The 25738-nt window shown below is 49.5% G+C and overlaps 1 protein-coding gene across 13 annotated transcripts in view; it reads right to left on the bottom strand.

Moving 5' to 3' along the window:
• The window catches only part of ZMYM3 (zinc finger MYM-type containing 3), a 677821-nt gene that overhangs the window by 261894 nt on the left and 390189 nt on the right, over window positions 1–25738 (bottom strand). For all 13 annotated transcript variants that reach the window (XM_033945153.1, XM_033945158.1, XM_033945160.1 and 10 more), the window contains one exon: window positions 15683–15769. In XM_033945153.1, the coding sequence (XP_033801044.1) occupies window positions 15683–15769 (87 nt within the window). The remainder of the gene's footprint in view (window positions 1–15682; window positions 15770–25738) is intronic.

The following is a 25738-nucleotide window of genomic DNA, read 5'->3' as shown; positions in this document are numbered from 1 at the left end:
CTATTATCAATCTCTCTACTTTCTCATGCCTGTGTCTCCCCTTCCCCTCCTCTAATCTATCTGCCAGCTGTTTCCTTCCTTTTTTCATTCTCCCTTCCCTCCTCCTCCTGTCCAGCAGTAATTCTCTTCCCTCCCCTCCCAGCAGCATCTCTTCTTCTCCCTCTCCAGTAGCAGCTGTCCCTTTTTTTCCTTGCCCAGCAGCTTCCCAGATTCCTTTCCCTCCTCCCCTCCCAGAAGCATCTCTCCTTCTCCAGTAGCATCTGTCCCTTTTTTTCCTTGCCCAGCAGCTTCCCAGATTCCTTTCCCTCCTCCCCTCCCAGAAGCATCTCTCCTTCTCCAGTAGCAGCTGTCCCTTTTTCCCCCTGCCCAGCAGCTTCCCAGACCAATGTTCCCTCTAAGGATTGATGAGGTGTGTGCAAAAAAAAATATGCATGAGCGACAAGTTACATATTCCACAAATTTATGAGCAGGCACGGAGGACGCATTTTTAAACAAATGTAGTTTATCCTTGTACTCCTTATGTATTTTTAATCATCTATGGATATGTTTGTATGTTTATTGTTCAAATGGTTTTATTTATTTCCCAAAATTTATTTTTGTTATACACATTGAAAATATTTGATATTGCATTTAAATCAAAATCTCAATAAACTTGAAACTTGAAACGAGTGCCCATGAGATTGTGGGAGGGTTAAATACTCAAAACTTAGAAGAATAACAATTTACTTAAAGTTTTTGCTTCGCCAGCTTTCTGGTATCTTTACATAATGCAGTGGCGTACCTAGCATATGTAACACCCGGGGCCCATCATTTTTTGGCACCCCCCCCATCTGTCCGAAAAACATGATTTTTAGTAACAAGCCACACGTCACACATGAGTATCTAAGAAAAGGCAGCATCTTACATATTGCAGTGAACAGTACATCAATACACCCATTGTAAAACTAAACAAGCCAGACCAGCACAGAACATAAGAACATAAGAACATAAGAAGCGCCATCTCCGGATCAGACCTTCGGTCCATCAAGTCCGGCGATCCGCACACGCGGAGGCCCTGCTAGGTATACACCTGGCTTATTTTATAGCCAACCATATCTTTATATGTCTCTCTCAAGGAGATATGCATCTAGTTTGCTTTTGAAGCCTAGGACTGTCGATTCCGCAATAATCTCCCCTGGGAGAGTATTCCAGATGTCAACCACTCTCTGTGTGAAGCAGAACTTCCTGATATTAGTCCTGAACTTGCCCCCCCTTAGCTTCATTTCATGTCCTCTTGTCCGTGTCAAATTGGACAATGTAAATAATCTTCTCTGCTCTATTTTGTCGATTCCTTTCAGTATTTTGAAGGTCTCGATCATATCCCCACGCAGTCTCCTTTTCTCAAGGGAGAACAATCCCAGTGTTTTAAGTCGATCCTCATATTCCAGTTTCTCCATACCCTTCACTAGTTTAGTTGCTCGTCTCTGCACCCTCTCCAGCAGTTTTATATCCTTCTTTAAGTAGGGAGACCAATGTTGGACGCAGTATTCCAAGTGGGGTCTGACCATTGCCCTATAAAGCGGCATTATAACTTTCTCCGATCTACTCGAGATTCCTTTCTTTATCATGCCCAACATTCTATTTGCCTTATTTGCCGCTGCCGCGCATTGTGCTGACGGCTTCAGGGTCCTATCTATCAGTACACCCAGATCCCTTTCTTGTTCACTTTTTCCCAGAGTTGCACCTGACATTCTGTACTCGTATTCCTTATTTTTACTGCCTAAATGCATTACCTTGCATTTCTCCACGTTGAACTTCATCTGCCATTTCTCCGCCCATTTTTCTAACCGACACAAATCGCTCTGGAGTTCCTCACTGTCCTCCTGCGATCTGATTGCCCGGCAGAGTTTTGTGTCGTCTGCAAACTTGATGATCTCACTGGATGTTCCGTTTTCCAGGTCATTGATATAAATATTAAAAAGGATCGGCCCAAGTACCGAGCCCTGGGGTACACCACTAGTCACTTTTTCCCAGTCGGAGAACTTCCCATTTATGCCCACTCTCTGCTTCCTGTCTTCCAGCCATTTGCCTATCCATCTTTGTATATCTCCCTCTATGCCATGGCTTTGTAGTTTCCTAAGAAGTCTTTTGTGTGGAACTTTGTCAAATGCTTTCTGGAAGTCCAAGTATATTATGTCCACCGGCTTTCCACTATCAATTTGCTCGTTCACGGTCTCAAAGAATTGGAGTAAATTCGTCAAACACGATTTCCCTTTCCTGAATCCATGTTGACTGGGTTTCATCAAGTCGTGTGTGTCCAAGTGCTGAACTATGCTATCCTTGATCAGTGATTCAATCATCTTGCCGGGGACAGATGTAAGACTCACAGGTCTATAGTTGCCCGGTTCTCCTCTCGATCCTTTTTTGAAAATTGGCGTGACGTTCGCTTTCCTCCAGTCGTCTGGTATCTGACCAGTTCTGATTGACAGGTTTGCAAGTTTTTGCAGTAACTCTCCGATTTCGACCTTCAATTCCTTCAAGACTCTCGGGTGAATTTCATCCGGTCCAGGGGATTTGTCACTTTTAAGTTTGTCGATCTGGTAGTATATCTGATCTAAGTTCACTTCAACTGTGGTGAGGCTGTCCTTTATTTCTCCTGTAAACAGTTTCTCCACTTCAGGTATTGTTGAGGTGTCCTCCTTCGTAAAGACGGACGCAAAGAAGGAATTTAGTTTGTCTGCGATTTGTTTATCTTCCTTGATGTACCCTTTTCTTCCCTTGTCGTCCAGGGGTCCCACTGCCTCTTTTGCAGGTTTTTTCCCTTTCACGTATCTAAAGAAGGGCTTGAAGTTTTTGGCCTCCTGGGCTATTTTTTCCTCATAGTCCTGTTTTGCATCCCTCACCGCCTTGTGACAGATCAATCCTACACCGTCAATCCTAACAGAAAACTATGTCTTTCGAACACACAGAACACACCTTCGCCTATTATGGAATATGTAATCACAAACTAACCCCTCCCTCTTTTACAAAACTGTAGTGTGGATTTTAGCTACGGAGGTAACAGCTCTGATGCTCATAGAATTCTGAGCATCAGAGCTGCTACCACCACGGCTGGTGCTAAAAAACGCTTCACAGTTTTGTAAAAGGGGGGATAAAATAAAAATACATAGACAAAGGTTAAATTGAACCAGCAAGAAGCTGGACTCTGCATACAATGCTTCACAGAAACAGTCTAGCACAGTGTTCTTCAACCTTTTTATACCCGTGGACCGGCAGAAAAAAAAGAATTATTTTGTGGACCGGCAAACTACTAGGACTAAAATTTAAAAACCCTGTTTCCGCCCCATCTCTGCGATTCGGTCCCCACAAATCATCTGATTCCATCCACACAAGCCTCAGTTATGATTTTATATTGAATGTATTTTATTAAAGTATAAAAAGAAACAATATTCTGTACAATTGTCATTTTACAAATACAAATAATTCAGAGCAGGATCAACAAAACCCCTGTCTCCCCTCCCCTTCACATATATCCCCTCTACTATCAAGAAAACTGAACAAGCCAAATTATTACAGAATGCTACAAAGAAATATCATGCTAATAGAATACTGCAGTCACACATGACAGGAATAGTTTTAGGGGAGTGCAACTAGGGCAACTGCCCCCTGGTCAGAGAGCGCCCTAAGCCAGCTGGAAGCTAAAGAAGCACTGCCTGGGCTTTGCAGTCCCCAGTTATGTCTAACACCAGCTCTAGCAGGATATATATTTCAAATCTGATATATTCTAATCACAAAATAGAAATAAAATTATTTTTTTCTACCTTTTGTCATCTCTAGTTTCTGCTTTCAATCTTCTTTTCACTCTCTTCCTTCCAGCGTCTGCCATCTCTGTCTCTTCAATCCAGCATCTGCCCCTTCCATCCACTGTCTGTCCTCTTCCCCTTCCATATGGTATCTGTCTTCTTTCTATGCCCCTCTCCCCTTTCCATCCAGCTTGTGCCCCCTCTCTACTTTTTACATGATTCACTCCACTCCACTGCTCTCTTCATTTTTATCTCTCCTACACCAGATCTATCATCGTTGTCCCTCTCTGCTTATTTTTCTGCTGACCCCTTCCTATTATCAATCTCTCTACTTTCTCATGCTTGTGTCTCCCCTTCCCCTCCTCTAATATATCTGCCAGCTGTTTCCTTCCGTTTTTCATTCTCCCTTCCCTCCTCCTCCTGTCCAGCAGTAATTTTCTTCCCTCCCCTCCCAGCAGCATCTCTCCTTCTCCCTCTCCAGTAGCAGCTGTCCCTTTTTTTCCTTGCCCAGCAGCTTCCCAGATTCCTTTCCCTCCTCCCCTACCAGAAGCATCTCTCCTTCTCCCTCTCCAGTAGCAGCTGTCCCTTTTTCCCTTGCCCAGCAGCTTCCCAGATTCCTTTCCCTCCTCCCCTCCCAGAAGCATTTCTCCTTCTCCCTCTCCAGTAGCAGCTATCCCTTTTTTTCCCTTGCCCAGCAACTTCCCAGATTCATTTCCCTCCTCTCCTCCCAGCAGCATCTCTCCTTCTCCCTCTCCAGTAGCAGCTGTCCCTTTTTTACCTTGCCCAGCAGCTTCCCAGATTCATTTCCCTCCTCTCCTCCCAGCATCATCTCTCCTTCTCCCTCTCCAGTAGCAGCTGTCCCTTTTTTTCCTTGCCCAGCAGCTTCCCAGATTCATTTCCCTCCTCCCCTCCCAGCAGCATCTCTCCTTCTCCCTCTCCAGTAGCAGCTGTCCCTTTTTTCCCCTGCCCAGCAGCTTCCCAGATTCATTTCCCTCCTCCCCTCCCAGCAGCATCTCTCCTTCTCCCTCTCCAGTAGCAGCTGTCACTTTTTTCCCCTGCCCAGCAGCTTCCCAGACCAATGTTCCCTCTAAGGATTGATGAGGTGTGTGCAAAATAAAATATGCATGAGCGACAAGTTACATATTCCACAAATTTATGAGCAGGCACGGAGGATGCATTTTTAAACAAATGTAGTTTATCCTTGTACTCCTTATGTATTTTTAATCATCTATGGATATGTTTGTATGTTTATTGTTCAAATGGTTTTATTTATTTCCCAAAATTTATTTTTGTTATACACATTGAAAATATTTGATATTGCATTTAAATCAAAATCTCAATAAACTTGAAACTTGAAACGAGTGCCCATGAGATCTTGGGAGGGTTAAATACTCAAAACTTAGAAGAATAACAATTTACTTAAAGTTTTTGCTTCGCCAGCTTTCTGGTATCTTTACATAATGCAGTGGCGTACCTAGCATATGTAACACCCGGGGCCCATCATTTTTTGGCACCCCCCCCCCCATCTGTACGAAAAACATGATTTTTAGTAACAAGCCACACGTCACACATGAGTATCTAGGAAAAGGCAGCATCTTACATATTGCAATGAACAGTACATCAATACACCCATTGTAAAACTAAACAAGCCAGACCAGCACAGATCAATCCTACACCGTCAATCCTAACAGAAAACTATGTCTTTCGAACACACAGAACACAGAACACACCTTCGCCTATTATGGAATATGTAATCACAAACTAACCCCTCCCTCTTTTACAAAACTGTAGTGTGGATTTTAGCTACGGAGGTAACAGCTCTGATGCTCATAGAATTCTGAGCATCAGAGCTGCTACCACCACGGCTGGTGCTAAAAAACGCTTCACAGTTTTGTAAAAGGGGGGATAAAATAAAAATACATAGACAAAGGTTAAATTGAACCAGCAAGAAGCTGGACTCTGCATACAATGCTTCACAGAAACAGTGACACATGTCTCCTAAAGCAATAAATAAATAGAAATTTTTTTTTCTACCTTTGTCTTCTGTGCTTTCTGCTTTCCTCATCTTCTTGTAACACTCTTCCTTCCGTCCACTGTCTGCCGTCTCTCTTCCCCTATATGGCATCTTCTCTCCTTCTATGCCCCTTCCAGAAACTGTATGCCTCCCCCTGTCATCTCTCCTTTCACCCCCATTGGTCTGGCATCTCTCTCCTCTCCTTCCCTCTCCCACACCTCTCCTCTGCAATCCCTTTCCCTTTTTTCCCTCATTTCCCTTTTCAATTTATTTTCTGCATCTGTCTAGATTATGTTCTTACTACCCTCTCATCAATGTCCTTTTTTACTGTCTACCTAAAGCTTGCCACCTCTTTCCCTCACCCCTCCAGTGTTTCCCTAACTCAATCCTTTTCTCCCCATCATGTGCCCTCCTTTTATTTATCCCCTCCTTCCATCATGTACCCTCTTTCTCCAACCCTTCCATCTAGTACCTTCTCCTCTCTCTGTCCACTTCCATCCAGCATCTGCTTCCCTCTTTCTCTCCTCCCATTTCCTTCTGGCATTTGCTCCCTTATCTCTCCCATCTGCACTTCCATCCAGCATAGGCTCCCCACTACCATCCAATGTCTGCCCTTTCTCCCTCCATCCACCCCTCTTCAATCAGCATCTTCCCCCTTTCTTTCCCTCCAATATCCTTCCCCCTTATGTCTCTCCCCTTTCTCTGTACATCAATTCCATCAGCACCACCCTTCCATACCACCCTGCCCCCTTTCTTTCCCTCCACCACTCTTCCATTCCAGCAGTCCTGCTCCTTTCTCTCCCTTCATGCAGCAAGGTCCCGCGATGATTGTAGCTGCCTGCTGCCAATCCACCCCACTCCGACGTACTTGCTCTAGAGTGGACTCAGCAGCCGCATGCTGGAAGGGCCCGCGATGACTTGTCTGCTGGCTCTGCTCTGGAAGAAGTAAGTTATATTGGAGGGGGTGGACCCGGCAGACGCAGGGAGTTGCGGCAATGTCCCGCAATGACTGCGTCTGCCGGGTCCACCCCCTCCAACGTAACTTACTTCATCCAGAGCAGAGCCAGCAGATGAGTCATCGCGGGACCTTCCTGCACCTCAGTGCGGATGCTGACTCTGCTGAAGAGAAAGTAAGTCAGTGGTAACGTGACCATTTATTTTTTTCATCAAAAGGGGACATCTATTAATTGACTGTGTATCCTTTCTTTTTTTCTGCACTCAGGCCCAACAGTTGTCCCATTCTATTCCCTCCCTCCTTCCTTCCCATGTCCTTAGTGCCCCCCAGTGCCTCCTTCCCGTGTCCATAGTGCCCCCAGTGCCTCCTTCCTGTGTCCTTTGTGCCCCCAGTGCCTCCTTCTTATGTCCCCCCACTGCCTTCCAGATTTTGCCCACCCCCAAAGTCAGCCAGCTCTGCCACCTCTCCATTTTTTTCTCTGTCACCACCCCATCCCCTATGCTTTGGCATCTCTCTCTTCTCCTTTCTTCCCTTTGCACCCCATAGTCTGGTATCTTCCCTTCCCTGATTCTCTGGCATCTCTCTCCTTTCCTTTTCTTCCATCTTTTGCTCCCCATCCATGCTCTCACATCTCCCCCTTCCTTTTCCCTTAGTCTGGCATACCTTCCTCCTTCCCTTCAAGCCCTGGCATCTCCTTTCATTCCCTCCCTCATCTTCCTTCTCCCTCCAGCTGGGTACCGCAACACTCTCCCCTGCAGCTCTGGACTTCCTCACACCTGCTCTCCCAAAATTGCCATGCTTCGGTTCCTCTTCTTCCTTCCTCCCTCCCCCCACGGGACCCTGCGGCACCATCAGCTCTTACTCCCTCTAACGCCGGCCCTGCAGCTCCGGACTCCCCCCCCCTCCCCCGGATCGCTATTATTTTAAATGTTATAGCGGGGGCACTGTATCCATCAGTGGAGACGTCTAACCTCGGCCTGCCCCAGAACTCTTACTGCAGCAGCCGCCCATCTAGGCAGGAACAGGAAGTCACTGTTGCAGTAAGAGTTCCGGGGCAGGCCGAGGTTAGACGTCTCCACTGATGGATACAGCGCCGCCGCTATAACATTTAAAATAATAGCGATCCGAAGGGGGGGGGCAGGTGTGAGGAAGTCCGGAGCTGCAGGGCCAGCGTTACACCAATGAGAACAAGGGGCGGACCGCCCCCCACTTAGTACGCCACTGATTGCGGGGATCATAAAGGAGACGCCGCTGCTGCATCTTAGGCGAGCAGGGCAGACCACCACCGCCACAACTTCCTCTCACCTCCGCTCCAGTGAGCGACACCAGAAGAAGCATGAGCGACGCCACTGAAAATAGTGAGCGATCGCTCATGCGCTCACCTTAGAGGGAACACTCTGATAGTGGTTTTCTCCCCTCCCAGCAGCTCTTCTTACTTCCCAGTGCAGCGATTCATGAAGGCAGCCTCGGGTCCTTTGTTGGGTCGCGCCGCCTCTGAGGAAAGAGGAAGTTGCATCATCAGAGGCAGCCGCGACTCAGCAAAAGCCCCGAGGCTGCCTTCGTGAATCGCTGCGCTGGGAAGTAAAGGAGAGCTGCAGAGAGGGGAAAAAGCCACTGTCGGAGGCTCCCCAAGATCTCTCCGGCCCAGCGCACGCTTCACATGTTGATCTTGCCGGCCCTGTGCGGACCGGCAGGAAGTTGAAGTGAGTCAATCTTGCCGGCCCTGCGCAGACCGGCAAAAATTTCCTGCGGACCGCCACCGGTCCGCGGACAGGCGGTTGAAGAACTGTGATCTACTCTATCATTGCAATATAATTTGTTCCCAGGTAACACAGTGTTCCATTGATTTTCCTCCTTCCACCAGGTTTCTGAGATGGCTATCATATGTACCTCATGATTCAGTGCTATATACTCTGACTCTCCTACTTTATTTTTTTAGACTTCTAGCATTTTTATAAAGACACTTCAAATAGCAATGTTACTTACCGTAACAGTTGTTATCCAGGGACAGCAGGCAGCTATTCTCACTAGTGGGTGATGTCATCAGACAGAGCCCCGGTACGGACGTCTCACAAGCACGTGTTGCTTGTAGAAACTTAAAGTTTCTAGATGCCCGCACCGCGCATGCGCCGGTGCCTTCCTACCCGGAGATCCGGGCGTGTCTCCTCAGTTCAGGGTAGCTAGCCTGAGAAGCCAACCCAGGGGAGGTGGGTGGGACGTGAGAATAGCTGCCTGCTGTCCCTGGATAACAACTGTTACGGTAAGTAACATTGCTTTATCCCAGGACAAGCAGGCAGGTATTCTCACTAGTGGGTGACCTCCAAGCTAACCTCAGTGGGATGGAGGGGGAGTTGGCGACTTAAGAGAATAAATTTTTCAATACTGTTTGGCCAAACTGTCCATCCCGTCTGGAGAGGGTATCCAGACAATAATGTGAGGTGAATGTGTGAACCGAGGACCAGGTGGCAGCCTTGCAAATTTCCTCGATTGGTGTTGATCTGAGGAATGCTACTGAGGCTGCCATTGCTCTGACCTTATGGGCTGTGACCTTACAAGGAAGTGATAATCCAGCCTGGGCATAGCAGGAAGAGATACAAGCCGCCATCCAATTAGAGATGGTGCGCTTTGATACTGGGTCTTCCCAACTTGTTAGGATCGAAGGAGACAAAAAGTTGAGGAGTGGATTCTGTGTGGCTTGGTGCGATCCAGGTAGAAAGCCAAGGCACGTTTGCAGTCTAGAGTGTGAAGGGCCTGATTCTCCGTGGTGAGAATGAGGCTTAGGGAAGAATACTGGAAGTACAATGGATTGGTTGAGATGAAATTCGGAGACCACCTTAGGCAGGAATTTCGGGTGAGTGCGGAGGACCACCTTGTCATGGTGGAATACTGTGAATGGTGGGTCCGCCATCAATGCCTGGAGTTCGCTGACTCTGCGAGCGGACGTAAGGGCTACAAGGAAAAGCACTTTCCAGGTGAGATACTTCAGAGGGGCCCTGTTGAGTGGTTCAAACGGGGGCTTCATGAGGTGGGAAAGGACTACATTGAGGTCCCAAACTACTGGGGGTGGTTTGAGAGGAGGGTTAACATGGAAGAGTCCTTTCATAAATCTGGCGACCACCGGATGGGCCGAGAGGGATTTCCCTTGTAGAGGCTGGTGGAACGCCGCAATAGCGCTCAGGTGGACTCGTATGGATGTGGACTTGAGCCCAGATTGAGATAGGTGTAGGAGATAGTCCAGCACGGAGGATAAGGAAGCTCGCTGAGGTTCCTTTGACTTAGAAACACACCATGAGGAGAATCTGGTCCATTTCTGGGAGTAGCATTGTCGAGTGGCGGGCTTCCTGGAAGCTTCCAAGACCTCCCTCACTTCTTGTGAGAATTGGTGAGGGGTTACGTTGAGAGGAACCAAGCTGTCAGGTGGAGAGACTGCAGGTTGGGATGAAGTAGTGATCCTTGATGTTGAGTAAGTAGTGAAGGAAACACTGGAAGTGGTACTGGTTCCCTGCTGCTGAGTTGAAGTAGGAGGGAGAACCAAGGTTGTCTGGGCCACCGAGGAGCTATTAGAATCATGGTGGCCTGTTCGAGTTTCAGCTTGACCAGAGTCTTCTGGATCAGCGGGAATGGTGGGAACGCATATAGAAATCGTTTCCCCCAGTTCAGTAGAAAATCATCTGCCTCGAGGCGATGAGGAGTGTAGATCCTGGAGCAAAACTGAGGCAGTTTGGCGTTGTGGGGAGCCGCAAAGAGGTCTATCTGAGGCGTCCCCCATTGCGTGAAGATTTGGTGAAGGGGGTTGGAATGGAGAGTCCATTCGTGCGGTTGTAGCAGACGGCTTAGTTTGTCTGCTAAGACGTTGTTCTCCCCCTGGATGTATACTGCTCTGAGTAGGGCGTTGTGGCGCACCGCCCAGTCCCAGACTCGTAGAGCTTCCTGGCAAAGGAGGGCCGAGCCCGTGCCTCCTTGCTTGTTGATATAATACATGGCGGCCTGATTGTCTGTGCGAATGAGGATTACCATGTCGTGGAGTCGGTGTTGGAAAGCTTGGAGCGCATTGAAGATGGCTCTGAGTTCCAATAGATTGATTTGGTGTAGTCTTTCCGCACTGGTCCAGAATCCTTGGGTGCGGAGACCCTCCAGGTGGGCCCCCCATGCGTAATTCGACGAGTCGGTTGTGAGAACTTTCTGATGGGGGGGAGAGTGCATCAGCAAACCTCTGGATAGATTCGAAGAGGTCATCCACCAAAGTAGAGACTGCCGAAGAGCAGGTGTGACTACGATGCGTTTGGACAGTGGATCGGATGTCTGATTCCACTGTGATGCCAGGGTCCACTGGGGGATCCTGAGGTGGAGTCTGGCAAAGGGTGTCACGTGTACTGTGGAGGCCATATGGCCCAGGAGCACCATCAGTTGTCTCGCCGGTAGGGTTTGGCGAGTAGCCACCGACTGGCAGAGATGAAGAAGAGACTCCATGCGTTGCCGGGGCAGGAATGCTCGGAGTCGGGTGGTGTCCAGGACCGCTCCGATGAAGGGGAGGGACTGGGTGGGTTGTAGATGAGACTTGGAGAAGTTGATCTCGAAGCCCAAATTCTGGAGGAAGTAGGTTGTAGCCAAGGCCGCCGAAGTGACCTCTGGGGCTGACGGGGCCTTGATGAGCCAGTCGTCGAGGTATGGAAACACCTGTAGACCCCTGTCCCGGAGTGCTGCGGCCACTACCACCAGGCACTTTGTGAAGACTCTGGGGGACGAAGATAGGCCGAATGGTAGCACTCGATACTGTAGGTGCAGATTTCCCACCCGAAATCTGAGGAACTTTCGGGAGGCCGGGTGAATGGGGATGTGAGTGTAGGCCTCCTTGAGATCCAGGGAGCATAACCAGTCGTTCTGCTCGAGGAGGGGGTATAGAGAAGCCAAAGTCAACATGCGAAACTTCTCTTTGACCAGGAACTTGTTGAGGGCCCGAAGGTCTAAAATGGGTCGCAGGTCGCCCGTTTTCTTCGGGACGAGGAAGTACCGGGAGTAAAACCCTCGGTTCAATTGGTCTGACGGGACCGGCTCGACAGCCCGAAGCTGAAGTAAGGTTTGGACTTCCTGAAGAAGAAGGGCGGTCTGCGTCGAGCTTGAAGGATACTCTCTTGGAGGATGGTCCGGGGGGGCCCGGTGGAATTGAAGAGAGTATCCTTCTCTTATGATGGAGAGGACCCATAGGTCCGTGGTTATGGCCTCCCATCGGTGGTAAAAAAGATGGAGGCGGCCCCCTATGGGAGAGGCCGAGGTTATGCTCCCGGGAGGGGCGTCAAAAGGGCTGGGGAGCCTTAGGTACAGCCGGTGGCTGAAGTTTTTGCTGAGACTTCTGGGGAGGTTGTCTCTTCGCAGGCTGTCTCGCAGCAGGCGTTTGTCTGGGCATGTAACGCCGCTGGTAAATCAGGGGTGGCCTGGAAGGTCGAGACTGTTGAGGTTTGGGTTTGGGCCGCAGGATGGATTGAAAGGATTTTTCATGATCCGACAGCTTCTTGGTAACAGTTTCGATAGACTCATCGAACAGGTCAGCTCCAGCACATGGTACGTTGGCGAGTCTGTCCTGTAGGTTGGGATCCATATCGATAGTACGGAGCCATGCCAGGCGACGCATAGCTACCGCGCTTGCGGCGGCGCGTGCCGAGAGTTCGAATGCATCGAAGGAGGATTGCATCAGCTGGAGGCGTAATTGGGAGAGGGAGGCTACCACTTCCTCGAACTCGAATCGAGCTTGGTTGTCTATGAACGGAGTGAACTTGCGGAGCACCGGCAAGAAGAACTCCAGATAGGAAGAGAAAAAGAAGTTGTAGTTTAGCACCCGTGACGCCATCATGGAGTTTTGGTAGAATTTTCTACCAAATTTGTCCATCGTTCTCCCCTCTCGGCCCGGCGGTACAGAGGCGTAGACCTGGGAGGGATGAGAGCGTTTAAGGGAGGACTCGACCAGTAGGGATTGGTGGGAGAGTTGAGGGCCCTCGAACCCTTTATGGTGCACGATGCGGTATCGAGCATCGAGTTTGCTGGGGATCGCCGGTATGGAATACGGTGTTTCGAAGCACTGCATGAAGGTCTGGTCCAGTAATTTATGCAAGGGGAGCCGAAGCGACTCCGTTGGAGGGTTAGGTAAATGCATGGTGTCCAGATACTCTTTGGAGTATCGGGAGCCCGTGTCAAGGGTCACATCCAGATCATCCGCCATTTGTCGGAGGAATGATGAGAAGGACAATTGTTCCGCCAGCGTCGGTCTGTGGGACGGGCTGGAGGAGGAGGAGGCCTCCAGGTCCGTGGACATCGGGGAGTGACAAGGAGAATCGGGCACCGGTGTCTCCTCGTACTCCGGGCCCCTCGGAGGGGACACCTCTGATGAGGAGTATCCCCTACGTTGCAGTTTTTTCTGCGGTGACACCTCCGAATGGCGTGAGGAGTGCCAGGATGAGTGTCTCGATCGGTGCCCGTCTCGGTGGCGGGACGGGGATCGGGATCGTCTGTGCATCGCATGGTCTCCCGAGGCCCCCAAGTGGATAGGGCTGGAAGCAGTGGATCGCAACTGGGTTTGCGATGCGGGTTCTTGCGATGCTACCCAAGTCTGGTAAGGAGTACGGAAGAACTCTTCCTGACTATGCCCAGGGCTTCGAGTATCGATCGGAGGTCTGGTCCCATGTTGGCGCGGAGGCGTAATGGGTTCTAATGGCGGCATATCGGTAAGCGAGGCTTGCCGCGCGGGCATCGCCGCCCTCCCCCGTTCGTCCTCGTCGGTTGTCGAGGTCGAACGGTGTGGGGGAGGGGGAGGGGGCGGACCGCCCCTTTGGACCGGTACCGGGAGGTCACCCTGTATGGCAGCGATGAGCCCGGGTCCGATGGTCTGCATGAGCTCAACGAATTGAGCTTCCAGCACGGACCGTAGCGAAGCCGATAAGGAGGGATCCGCACCGAAAGGGGGTCCTCCTGCACGGACATCGCGCTCCTTCGAGGCCGAGTGCTTCTGCTTAGTAGCTTTCGGCACTTTGATGACCATTGGTGGCACTGTGGAAGGAAGAGGTACCTGAACCGAGGAGACCGGGGCAGGCACCGAAGTCGAGCTCGTGGATGGTGTCGGGGTGAGCGATGCCGGTTTCACCACACTCGATGCAGGAGTGGTCGATGCCGGTTTCGCCCGAACCGGGGAGGTATCAGATGAAGTGGAGGCTGAGGGATCCTTAGCTGCGTCCATCTTGAACATCGATTCCCACAATAGGCAACGCCGCTTGAATGAGCGTGCCGTAAGGGTAGAGCAAGGCCCGCACGATTTCGGGATGTGGTCAGGGCCCAAACACTGCAAACAGCGCCAGTGAGGGTCCGTGAGTGAAATCGCGCGTTGGCACTTGCTGCACTTTTTAAACCCGGTGATTGGCCGGGACATAGGCCGGAAAATCTCCGCCGCGAGGTCGAAGCCAGTGGGCCTGAGCCACGTGGCCGGCCCGTTCGACCCGCCGGAGGAAATAATCTTCTTTTTTTTTTTTTTTTTTTACTGAAAAAGAAAAGAACTGTTAACTGTAATTAAAAGAAAACGAAAACGCGGACAAGGAAGGCAAATTTAACTGAATTCAGCTAGCGCATGAAGAAGTTGAACTTCTCAGCTCCGCGGAAAAGAAAGAACTGAGGAGACACGCCCGGATCTCCGGGTAGGAAGGCACCGGCGCATGCGCGGTGCGGGCATCTAGAAACTTTAAGTTTCTACAAGCAACACGTGCTTGTGAGACGTCCGTACCGGGGCTCTGTCTGATGACATCACCCACTAGTGAGAATACCTGCCTGCTTGTCCTGGGATAATGTGTTTTTTCCTTGTTATCTACAGGCTGCTGAGATGACAGGATAACTTCATATCTTTACTCTGCTTCCTTCTTAAGCACTCCTAGCTTTCTTTCACTGTTTCTGAAACCTTTCTATTGGGATTCCCTAAATGCTCCGATTCAATAGTATCCTTCAAGGATACTCCACACAGAACCATCTGCTCCTGTCAGCTTTCCCCCACATCTTAGCACAATTTTTAAATGTTAATGCCTGAAGCCTGGTTCCATCCCAGTTAAGGTGAAATCCATCCTTTCAGAATAGGTTCCCCCTTTCTCAGAAGGTAGCCCAGTTGCTATGGAATCTAAATCCCTCAACCCTGCACCATCGTCTCAACCATGCATTGAGACTTCGGAGCTCTGCATGCCTCTTGGGTCCTGCGTTTGGAACAGTGAGCATTTCTGGAAATGCTACCTGGAGGATTTCAGCTTTCTACCTAAGAGCCTAAATGAGCAAGCTGAGTTCCCAGGGGAACGCACCCAAAGCTATCCAAAGTGGTAATGCAGGCCAGCTAGGTAGGTGCCCTGCAAAAGGGTCCCCACCCCCAGCTACAGTCCTTTGAACCAGAGACTATATCTTCTCCCAGGCAGAGCTTCCCCAGAGATCATGGGAACCTCTGGAGCACCCTGAAGCTTCAAACTTCAGATTAAAAATCTGAAAATAATAAATCAATTGCAGAGCAAAAGAAAAGACACCTTCTCAACTCACTCGCAGAAAGGAAAACCGAGGAGATGGGGCACTGCCGCGGAAACATTGTACATGAGGTGAATAATCCACTGGTCAAGATGCATATTCCTTTTGTACTAGAATAGGTAAATATGCTTAAAAATATTAACCCAAAGTCTAATAAAACTGCCACCATGATATGTCTAATATAGCACAGGATGGCAGGTAAATACTTAGTTGAAATTGTCAATATGGATGTATCAATGGCAAATAACTGAATCAGGTGGTTAGATTTGGAAGTTTCACAGTAACCCAAAGCTGTTGAAATGTTTTATGGCCCAGCACTGCATGTGGTCCTCATATCCTCTGGCTCCAGCAGATGACTACACATAAACTGTCTTTTGCTTTCATTTGATTCCTTACCTGCCAGTCCAGGACCTCAGGTTTGCCAGTAAATACATTGTGACAGTAATGACAATTCAAATGGATACCACCTTCTGGACTGGTACGCTATCAAGAAAAAAACAAGCAAACAGAACAAAACTATAATATCCCACTCAAATCTCATGATTATCACTATCATGATTTATGCAATAATCATTCGACTCTAGATAAGATTCTTGGAGATTTATCATTAACATATGCATTTCTATTCTGCTTAACCTTTCAGTTCAAGGTGGATCACATAATAATAATAATAATAATAATAACAGCATAATATAACATCAAAATTAAAATCAATCAAATCTATACATCCCAATTTACCAATCCTCTAAAACATCAGCAATAAAGCACAGTTACTTACCGTAACAGGTGTTATCCAGGGACAGCAGGCAGATATTCTTTACGCATGGGTGATGTCACCGACGGAGCCCCCGGTACGGACCTTTTTAACTAGAAAGTTCTAGTTGGCCACACCGCACGTGCGCGAGTGCCTTCCCGCCCGATGGAGGAGTGCGTGGTCCCCAGTTAAGATAAGCCAGCTAAGAAGCCAACCCGGGGAGGAGGGTGGGACGTAAGAATATCTGCCTGCTGTCCCTGGATAACACCTGTTACGGTAAGTAACTGTGCTTTATCCCAGGACAAGCAGGCAGCATATTCTTTACACATGGGTGACCTCCAAGCTAACAGAGAGGGAGGAGGGATGGTTGGCCATTAGGACAATAAATTCTGTAGTACAGATTGGCCGAAGTACCCATCCCGTCTGGAGAATGCATCCAGGCAGTAGTGAGTAGTGAACGTGTGAACTGAGGACCAGGTGGCAGCCTTGCAGATTTCCTCAATGGGTGTGGAACGGAGGAAAGCAACAGAAGCAGCCATAGCTCTAACTCTGTGGGCCGTGACAGCACCTTCCAGTGACAGACCGGCCCGAGCATAACAGAACGCAATGCAGGCCGCAAGCCAGTTGGACAGCGTCCGTTTAGAGACAGGGCGACCTAGACGGTTAGGATCGAAGGTCAGGAAGAGCTGAGGGGACAAGCGGTGAGCCCTTGTACGATCAAGATAGTAGGCAAGGGCACGCTTGCAATCCAGAGAGTGCAATGCCTGTTCCCCAGGATGTGAATGAGGTTTCGGGAAAAAGACAGGCAACACAATGGACTGGTTGAGGTGAAAAGCAGAGACCACTTTGGGAAGGAACTTAGGGTGGGTACGTAGAACTACCTTGTCATGGTGAAAAACAGTGAACGGGGGGTCGGCTACCAGTGCATGGAGCTCACTAACCCTCCTGGCAGAGGTGATGGCAATGAGGAAAAGCACCTTCCAAGTCAGAAGTTTGAGCGAAGTTGTGGCAAGAGGCTCAAAAGGAGGCTTCATGAAGGCAGATAAAACCACATTGAGATCCCAGACGATAGGAGGAGGCTTTAGAGGTGGTTTGACATTGAAGAGGCCTCTCATGAAGCGGGAAATCAGGGGATGAGCCGTGAGAGGTTTTCCGAGGATAGGCTCATGAAACGCAGTGATGGCACTGAGGTGGACTCTGATTGAGGTAGACTTGAGGCCAGCATCGGACAGAGAGAGCAAATAGTCCAGCACAGGTTCCACCGCCAAAGAGGTGGGGTTGTGATGATGTAGGAGACACCAAGAGGAGAACCGGGTCCACTTCTGATGGTAACATTGGAGGGTAGCCGGTTTCCGGGAGGCATCCAAAATGCGACGGACAGGCTGAGACAGATTATGTGGAGAGGTCAGGCCGAGAGAAACCAAGCTGTCAGGTGGAGCGAAGACAGATTGGGATGCAGTAGAGACTGATGCTGCTGTGTAAGTAGAGTAGGAAACACAAGCAGAGGGATGGGCTCCCTGGAGCTGAGTTGAAGCAGGAGGGAGAACCAGTGCTGTCGGGGCCACCGAGGAGCGATGAGAATCATGGTGGCCCTGTCCTTGCGGAGTTTGAATAAGGTCCGCAACATCAGAGGCAGTGGAGGAAAGGCATAGAGGAACCGATCCGTCCAGTCGAGTAGGAATGCATCCGGGGCCAGACGATGAGGAGAGAAGAATCTGGAACAGAACTGGGGCAGCTGATGGTTGTGAGGAGCTGCAAAGAGGTCCACCTACGGAGTGCCCCAGCGAGCAAAGATGGAGTGGAGTGTGGGAGGGTCCAGAGTCCACTCGTGAGGTTGAAGGATGCGGCTGAGATTGTCGGCCAGGGAGTTCTGTTCGCCCTGGATATAGACAGCCTTGAGGAAGAGATTGCGGGCCGTGGCCCAGGTCCAGATGCGGAGAGCCTCCTGACAAAGGAGGCGAGATCCAGTGCCGCCTTGCTTGTTTATGTAGTACATGGCGACTTGATTGTCTGTGCACAGGAGAAGAACCTGAGGGCAGAGAAGGTGCTGGAAGGCCTTGAGAGCATAAAACATGGCTCTGAGTTCCAGGAAATTGATGTGATGTTGACGCTCCTGAGGGGTCCAGAGTCCCTGGGTGCGAAGATCTCCCATGTGAGCTCCCCATGCATAGGGGGAGGCATCTGTGGTTATGATCATGGAGTGAGGGGGTAGATGAAAGAGTAGACCCCTGGAAAGATTTGAGGAGTTCAACCACCATTGAAGAGATTGCTGAAGAGACGATGTCACAGAGATGGGATGAGAAAGAAGATCCGTGGTCTGTGACCATTGGTCGGCAAGAGTCCATTGAGGTGTCCTGAGGTGGAGTCGCGCCAGAGGAATCACATGGACTGTCGAGTCCATGTGGCCCAGGAGGACCATCATCTGTCAGGCTGGAATGGAATGATGGAGGAGCACTTGACGACAGAGGTGGAGCAGGGTCCGTTGACGGTCGGAGGGGAGGAACGCCCTCATCAATGTAGTGTCGAGAACTGCTCCAATGAACTGAAGTCGCTGCGTGGGAAGCAGATGCGACTTGGGGTAGTTGATCTCGAACCCCAGGAGATGGAGGAAGGAGATGGTGTGATGAGTGGCTTGCAGCACAAGTGGAGACGTAGGTGCCTTCACCAACCAATCGTCTAAGTAGGGGAACACCTGGAGGTTGTGAGACCTGAGGAAGGCCGCCACCACAATCAGGCACTTCGTGAACACCCTGGGCGACGAAGCGAGGCCAAAAGGTAGCACTTTGTATTGATAGTGACGGTGCTGTATTTGAAATCGTAGGTAGCGACGTGAAGTCAGATTGATTGGGATGTGAGTGTAGGCCTCTTTGAGGTCCAGGGAACATAGCCAGTCGTGCTGAGAGAGAAGAGAGTAAAGCGTGGTAAGGGAGAGCATTCTGAACTTCTCCTTGACTAGACACTTGTTGAGGTCCCTGAGATCGAGAATGGGACGGAGGTCTCCTGTCTTCTTGGGAACCAGGAAGTAGCGGGAGTAGAATCCCTGACCCCTTTGGTCCGGAGGCACCTCTTCGATGGCATTGAGAAGAAGGAGGAATTGGACCTCCCTCAGGAGGAGGGAGGTTTGGGAGGAGTGAGAAGCAGACTCTACGGGAGGATTGTCTGGTGGAAGAGTCTGGAAGTTGAGAGAGTAGCCGTGGCGAATGATGTTGAGGACCCACTGGTCCGATGTGATGACCTCCCAACGGCTGAGGAAGATGTGGAGACGGCCTCCAATTGGTTGAGGAAGAGGCAATGAAGGCGGGAGACTGGCTATGCCCTGGAGAGAAGAGTCAAAAGGGCTGAGAGGGTTTGGAAGGTGGAAGAGGCTTGGCAGGTTGGTTGGACTGAGAACGAGCCTGGGTGTGGTGTTGTTGCTGACGGGGCCGCCTAGGTTGTTGTGAAGGCGGATTGAGCGGTCTGGCTGAGAACCTGCGTAGATATGAGGACTGAGGTCTGTAAGGTCGAGCAGGTGGAGCCTTTTTCTTGTGTTTAACCAGGGTGTCCCATCTGGTCTCATGGGCCGAGAGTTTCTGGGTGGTTGAATCCAGGGACTCCCCAAAAAGTTCATCCCCAAGACAGGGAGCGTTGGCTAGACGGTCTTGGTGGTTGATGTCCAAATCAGATACTCTCAGCCAAGCCAGGCGGCGCATGGCAACAGCAATGGCAGAGGCACGAGAGGTCAGCTCAAAAGAATCGTAGATAGAGCGTACCATAAATTTCCTCAGTTGAAGGAGACTGGAAATTTGTTGCTGGAAAAGTGGAATCTTTCTCTCTGGAATATATTTTTGAAGGGCGGACAGCTGTTGGACCAGGTGTTTCATGTAAAATGAGAAGTGGAACGTGTAATTGTTCGCCCTGTTGGCCAGCATGGCATTCTGGTAGAGCCTTTTGCCAAACTTGTCCATAGTTTTGCCCTCTCTGCCAGGAGGGGTGGAGGCATAAACACTGGAGCCCTGAGTTTTCTTCAAGGTGGACTCAACAAGGAGAGACTCATGGGGCAATTGAGGTTTGTCAAACCCCGGGATCAGGATAACCCGGTAAAGGCTATCTAACTTACGGGGGGCCCCGGGGACTGTAAGAGGGTTCTCCCAGTTTTTATAAAAGGTTTCCCGTAGGATGTCATGCACGGGTAACTTAAGGAACTCCTTAGGCGGTTGTTCAAAATCCAGGGCCTCCAGAAAGGCTTGGGATTTTTTGGAGTCTGACTCTAGAGGGAGAGACAAAGCCGCTGACATCTCCCTGAGGAACTTGGAGAACGAGGATTGCTCAGGTTTGGAAGTGGTATCGGGCGCTGAGGGTTCCTCGTCCGATGAGGAGACGTCCTCCTCGGTACCGGGAGGGGATTCTTCCCATAAGTCCGGGTCCCGGACCTCCGGGTGCGCATGCCGAGAAACCGGGGTGGAAGGCTCGGTATGGTGGGTCTTAGATAGAGACTTGCCCGAGCGCACCGAAACGGTACCGGGAGAGGAAGATCGGTGTCGGTCCCGGTCCCGGGAAGAACGGTGCCCCGCCCGGTCCCGAGGCGGATCTGTAGTGGTATGTGAGTGAACTACAGGATGGGCACGGAGTTGTTCAGCCGAGAGAATCGGCATGGACGTATTAAGTGGCACCGATGGGGTGGATACCGGTTGTTCGGTGCGGGGCTCGGGCCGGTCTGGTACCGAAAGGAGCGGTGCCAGGATAGTGGGTAACAGGTGCTGGAGTTGATGCTGCAGCTGTTCCTGTAATTGCGTTTGGAGGATGGCCGCGATGCGGTCATCCAGGGGTGGCACCGGAACCGCTTTCTTCTGTTTCGGTTCCACAGGTGCCGCTCCACGCCCCGGCGATGAGGAGGCCGATGACGAGGCACTCACCGAGATCGGGGCGGAGCGTTTCCGGGGCCGGCGTGAAGCCGGTAAGGCCGGTGCCGCCACTGTGGCTAGCGGGCACTCGAGGGAAGAGGAAGGCTTCTTAGCCGGCTTACCTGGCGCCAGCGGCGCCAATGTCGGATCGGGCGTCATCGAAGTAGTGGGTGTCGATATTGGCGGTACCGCCGTTGACGCAGTGGATTCCATCGCAGACCCGGTGCCGAATAGGATGTTCTGCTGGATCTGGCGATTCTTAAGTGTTCGTTTTTTAAGAGTGGCACAGCGGGTGCAGGAGTCCGCCCGATGCTCAGGACCCAAACACTGCAAGCACCAATTGTGTGGGTCAGTGAGGGAGATCGTGCATGCACACCGCTGGCACTTCTTAAAACCTGGCTGCGGGGGCATGAATGGAAATACGGCCTCCGCAAAATCAAACCCGGAGGCCTGTATAGTGGCAACAGGCCCCGCCGGGGCTGGTTCGAAAAAGGAGAAAAAAGAAAGTAAATTTTTTTTTTTTTTGCAAAGGAAAATAAAAAGGAACCCGAAGGTAAGAAAAGTAAAATAACAGGAAAAATTTGCGAGCGGGAAGGCAAAAAGTAGTTTCAAAGGCCGTTGAAAAAAACACGCGTCTTCTTCGCTCCGCGGAAACGAAGAAACTGGGGACCACGCACTCCTCCGTCGGGCGGGAAGGCACTCGCCTTTCTAGTTAAAAAGGTCCGTACCGGGGGCTCCGTCAGTGACGTCACCCATGCGTAAAGAATATGCTGCCTGCTTGTCCTGGGATAAAAAGAGATTATGTACTTACCCTGGTAAGCTCTTTTTCAGTAGATAGGTGAGACATTCTAGACCAGGGGTGTCAAACTCAATCACATAAGGGGCCAAAATCTAAAACATAGGGTAAGTTGTGGGCCAAATTTTTATTAAGATACTTAGGGGTCCTTTATTAAGGTGCGCTAAATGCACACCTTAATAAAAGGACCCCTTAGTCTTAGTAGAAGTATAGGGCTACAACTTCTCCAACTCCACGCCGGCTCTGTGATGTAAACAAAATAAAGACTTTTATTCTCTCTCCCCCAACTACCTCCTAACCAGTATCACTATCCCCCCTCTACACCATCCCTTGTGTCCAACTTCTTTCCCTTACTGTTCCTTCCCTCCCTCATTGTCCACCATATCTCTCCCTCCTCTGTTTTAGCCACACTAACAACTTGACTTCCAAACACAATGCATATGAATAGTGAAAAACTTTTGCTACTCGGTTAAAAAAAAATTTCTAGTGTTTGTTGCTTCATATTTTTTTTTTTTTTTACCCAGGAGCTCTATTCCTAGAAGAGAAAGTTTAACAGATGCTCAGTCGTTTTCCCCTCATTGTCTGTGCCTTCTGCTATTTCTCTGCCCATGCTGTTCACTGAGAAACAGCTTGGCAAAAAGATGACTCTAATTTAATTTAGTAAAAGAAGGGGATAAACAACTATTTTAAAAAGTTGCTATTTACATGTGATTTTGACAGTATGGAAAAGAATGTGTGTCTCTAATTCTGCAGCATCAATAAATATATCGCCCATCCCTCATAGGTTGTGGAAAGTCAAGGTCCCTCTGCCGCGATCCCGCCTCTCCTCTGACGTCAGGGGCAGGATCGCGGCACAGGGAACGTGGTGCTCAGGAAGATGGCAGCCTGCAAAGATTGTTACAGCACTGGTGATCTTCTCTGCAGGCTGCCAAAATTAGCGGAATGTAAGAGCAGGAGGCACTGCAGCACTTACCGAATTGCACCTGGTCTGCCAGCGGGCCAACTTAAGTTAAATTTTTTAATTTGTTTGGCGGGCCAAATTTAACTACACCAGGGGCCAAATTTGGCCCATGGGCCAGAGTTTGACACGTCTGTTCTAGACCATAGGGTTATTTCCCCTTACTCACTTGAGCTGCAAAAGAAATCCATTCCAGCTTTTTCACTCTGCCTCCAGAGTACTTCACAGGCTAATTTAGTGCTCTCTAGCAGTCAGTACCCAAGCATAGAAAGACACACCTATCTGTGAAGTAGAGGCACCTGTAATGACAGGCTAAACTATTGTTGTACTCAAACAACTAAACAGCAAGAAATTCCACAGTACCTGCATATTATTTAACGACCGGACCCTTGAGAAAGGGTCTGTTAGTTTTTAATATGGTTGATGTGGATATTTTTCTTACCACTGATTGAAGAAATAAAGGAAAGTCAAGAACATTGTGTTTTGTCCACAGTTTGTTTTGTTGTTGGACAGGCACAGCAAGGACGGGGGGAGGAGAAGGGAGGGCCTTGAATGTCTCACCTATCTACTAGAAAAGAGTTTAACAGGGTTAAGTACATAATCTCAAGATTTATTAAAAATTTGATTGATCGCTTATCACAATTCTAAGCGATATACATGTACTTTAAAAATGGGGGAATACATATTAAAATAATTAACAAAGCCAAACTGCAAGCAACAAAACATACAGACAGGGAACATGAGGGATAGGGATAGCTCCTTTTCCAGTGCAATAGGTGAGACATTCTAGACCATAGGGACGTACAAAAGCAGTCCCCCCAAGAAGGCTAGGGTGGGCTTGCTGCGCCGGTCCTTAAGATTGAGGACCCAAAGGCAGAGTCCTGTCTGGCAGCAACATCCACTCTGTAGAATTTGGTAAACATGTGAAGAGAAGACCACGTCACTGCCCTGAAAATGTCCTCAAGAGAAACGATCTAGCTTTGGCCCATGAAGAAGCTACACTCCTGGCAGAATGCGCCTTAACAGAAATAGGGGACTGTTGCCCCACAAGAATGTAAGTAGATGAAATGGCTATGAATCCACCTGGAGATCGTAGACTTAGAAACGGGAAAACCTTGCATAATAGAATGAGCCAGCACAAACAAAGCGAAACTTGTTAGTGACCTCAAAATAACGCAGGAGCACCCTGCGCACGTCCAACTTCTTCAGCAGATGATCCTGATGTTTGCAACCAGTCAGCTGAACAACAGGCAAACGCACTTCCTCATTTAACATGGAAAGCCGAAACCACCTTCAGCAAAAAGGAAGGAACTATCTGCAGGGAAACTCCAGTCTCAGAAATTCAAAGAAAAGTGTGTTAACATGACAACGCCTGCCATTCGGAAACCCTACAGACCAAAATGATGGCGACCAGAACAACGGTCTTGAGTGTTAAATCCAAGAGAGAATCATCTCTAAGAGGATCAAAAGGAGCTCTGGCAAGGCAAGGAACTGATTCTTAATGGGCAGCTGGACCCGAAGAGCCCCCTTCAAAAACCAAGCAACATCTGGATGCAATGCCAAACAAACCAACAATCCTGGGATCGAAAACCAGGCAGACCAGCCAACTGGACCTGCAGAGATGCCTCCAGGAGGCCTTTATCCAGACCAGCTTGGAGAAAAGCAAGGACCTGTGATACCGAAGCTACTGCAGGAAGGTCTTCCATATCTTAGCATAAGCCGACACCGTGGACCAATTCTTAGACCTGAGCATAGCTATCACAAGTTCCAAATAGCCTTTATGTTCTAAGGCTGTGCGCTCAAGAGCCAAGCTGTAAGAGCAAAGCAACCCAGATCCTCCATGGCAACCAGGCCTAAGTAAGTAGGTCAGGATAGACGCTCAGACGCAGACTGCATTCCACCTGCAGCTTCATCAGATCCGCATACCATGGTCTTCAAGGTCAATCAGGTGCCACCAGAATGACGCAGCTGGTGTGAATCACAATCCTCTGAAGGACCCGGCTGATCAGCAGCCAAGACGGAAAAACTGCATGGGCATCAGATGGCTCTCAGATGGGCATCAGAGTGGGTTCCCTGAATGGCAGAATCTTAAAAACTATTATAGTTTGCAGGTCCTATGCTTCTGGACAGATTTGCTGGGACATCATGGTACAAATTAATTTCTGAATTTTTGAATAAGAAACCAAAAAATAGTCTTAGAGACATTTGAAGCATTGAGATATAGCAGTACATATCTGCATCTCAATGGCCACGAATTTGCTCATGGAGGATGAGATGTACAGCGTCAGCATCTATGAGACAAACATGGTTGCATAGAACTTTTTGGACCCCTGTTCGTTTACAAAAGTTAGATAGTTCTAAATCTAATAGATGCTGGCATTGTCATCTTGACATAGGGATCCTGAAACAGCAAGTCCGGCTGTTGGAAGGAACTGTGATAGAACTAGAATAACTCCTCGTCAGGAAAGAAGAAAACTGCAAGCAGGAGAAGTTGCTAGGGGAGTCCAGTACCAGCGAAGTGATCGAGGAATTGGAAAGATTCATTGCGGAAGCTCACCAGCAGCATGTGGAGGTCCCAGGGTTGGAGATCAGTGCAAGAACAACAACCATGGAAGAGGGTCCAGGCGATGAGGAAGGAGGCACCACTACAATGGACAAGAAGGCCGATGCGGAGGAAGAGGATGAAGACAGGGCCTACTCCATGGATACGGACTTACGACCCCCCAAGAACCCCCGAATTAAGAAGATAGGGATCATCGTTGGAGATTCCATCATACGCAATGTGGACAGTCACATCGCAGGAGGAAGAGAAGATAGATTGGTCACCTGCCTGCCTGGTGCAAGAGTGAAGGATGTGGCCAGCAGGATCACCAGGATCATAGACAACGCAGGAGGAGAGGACACTGCTGTGCTCATCCTAATCTAATCTAATCTAATCTAAACTTTAAGTTTATATACCATGTGGGAACCAACAATGTGAGCAGACGGAAGTACGACAGGGAAGAAATGAAGGGTCAACTCCGCTCACTCAGAAGAAAACTGAAGGTCAGGGAGGTGAAAGTGG

Source organism: Geotrypetes seraphini, chromosome 5, assembly GCF_902459505.1.
Source record: "Geotrypetes seraphini chromosome 5, aGeoSer1.1, whole genome shotgun sequence".
NCBI lineage: Eukaryota > Metazoa > Chordata > Amphibia > Gymnophiona > Dermophiidae > Geotrypetes > Geotrypetes seraphini.
Note: the sequence above shows the minus strand (reverse complement) of the source record. Positions and strands in the feature narration are given on the sequence as shown.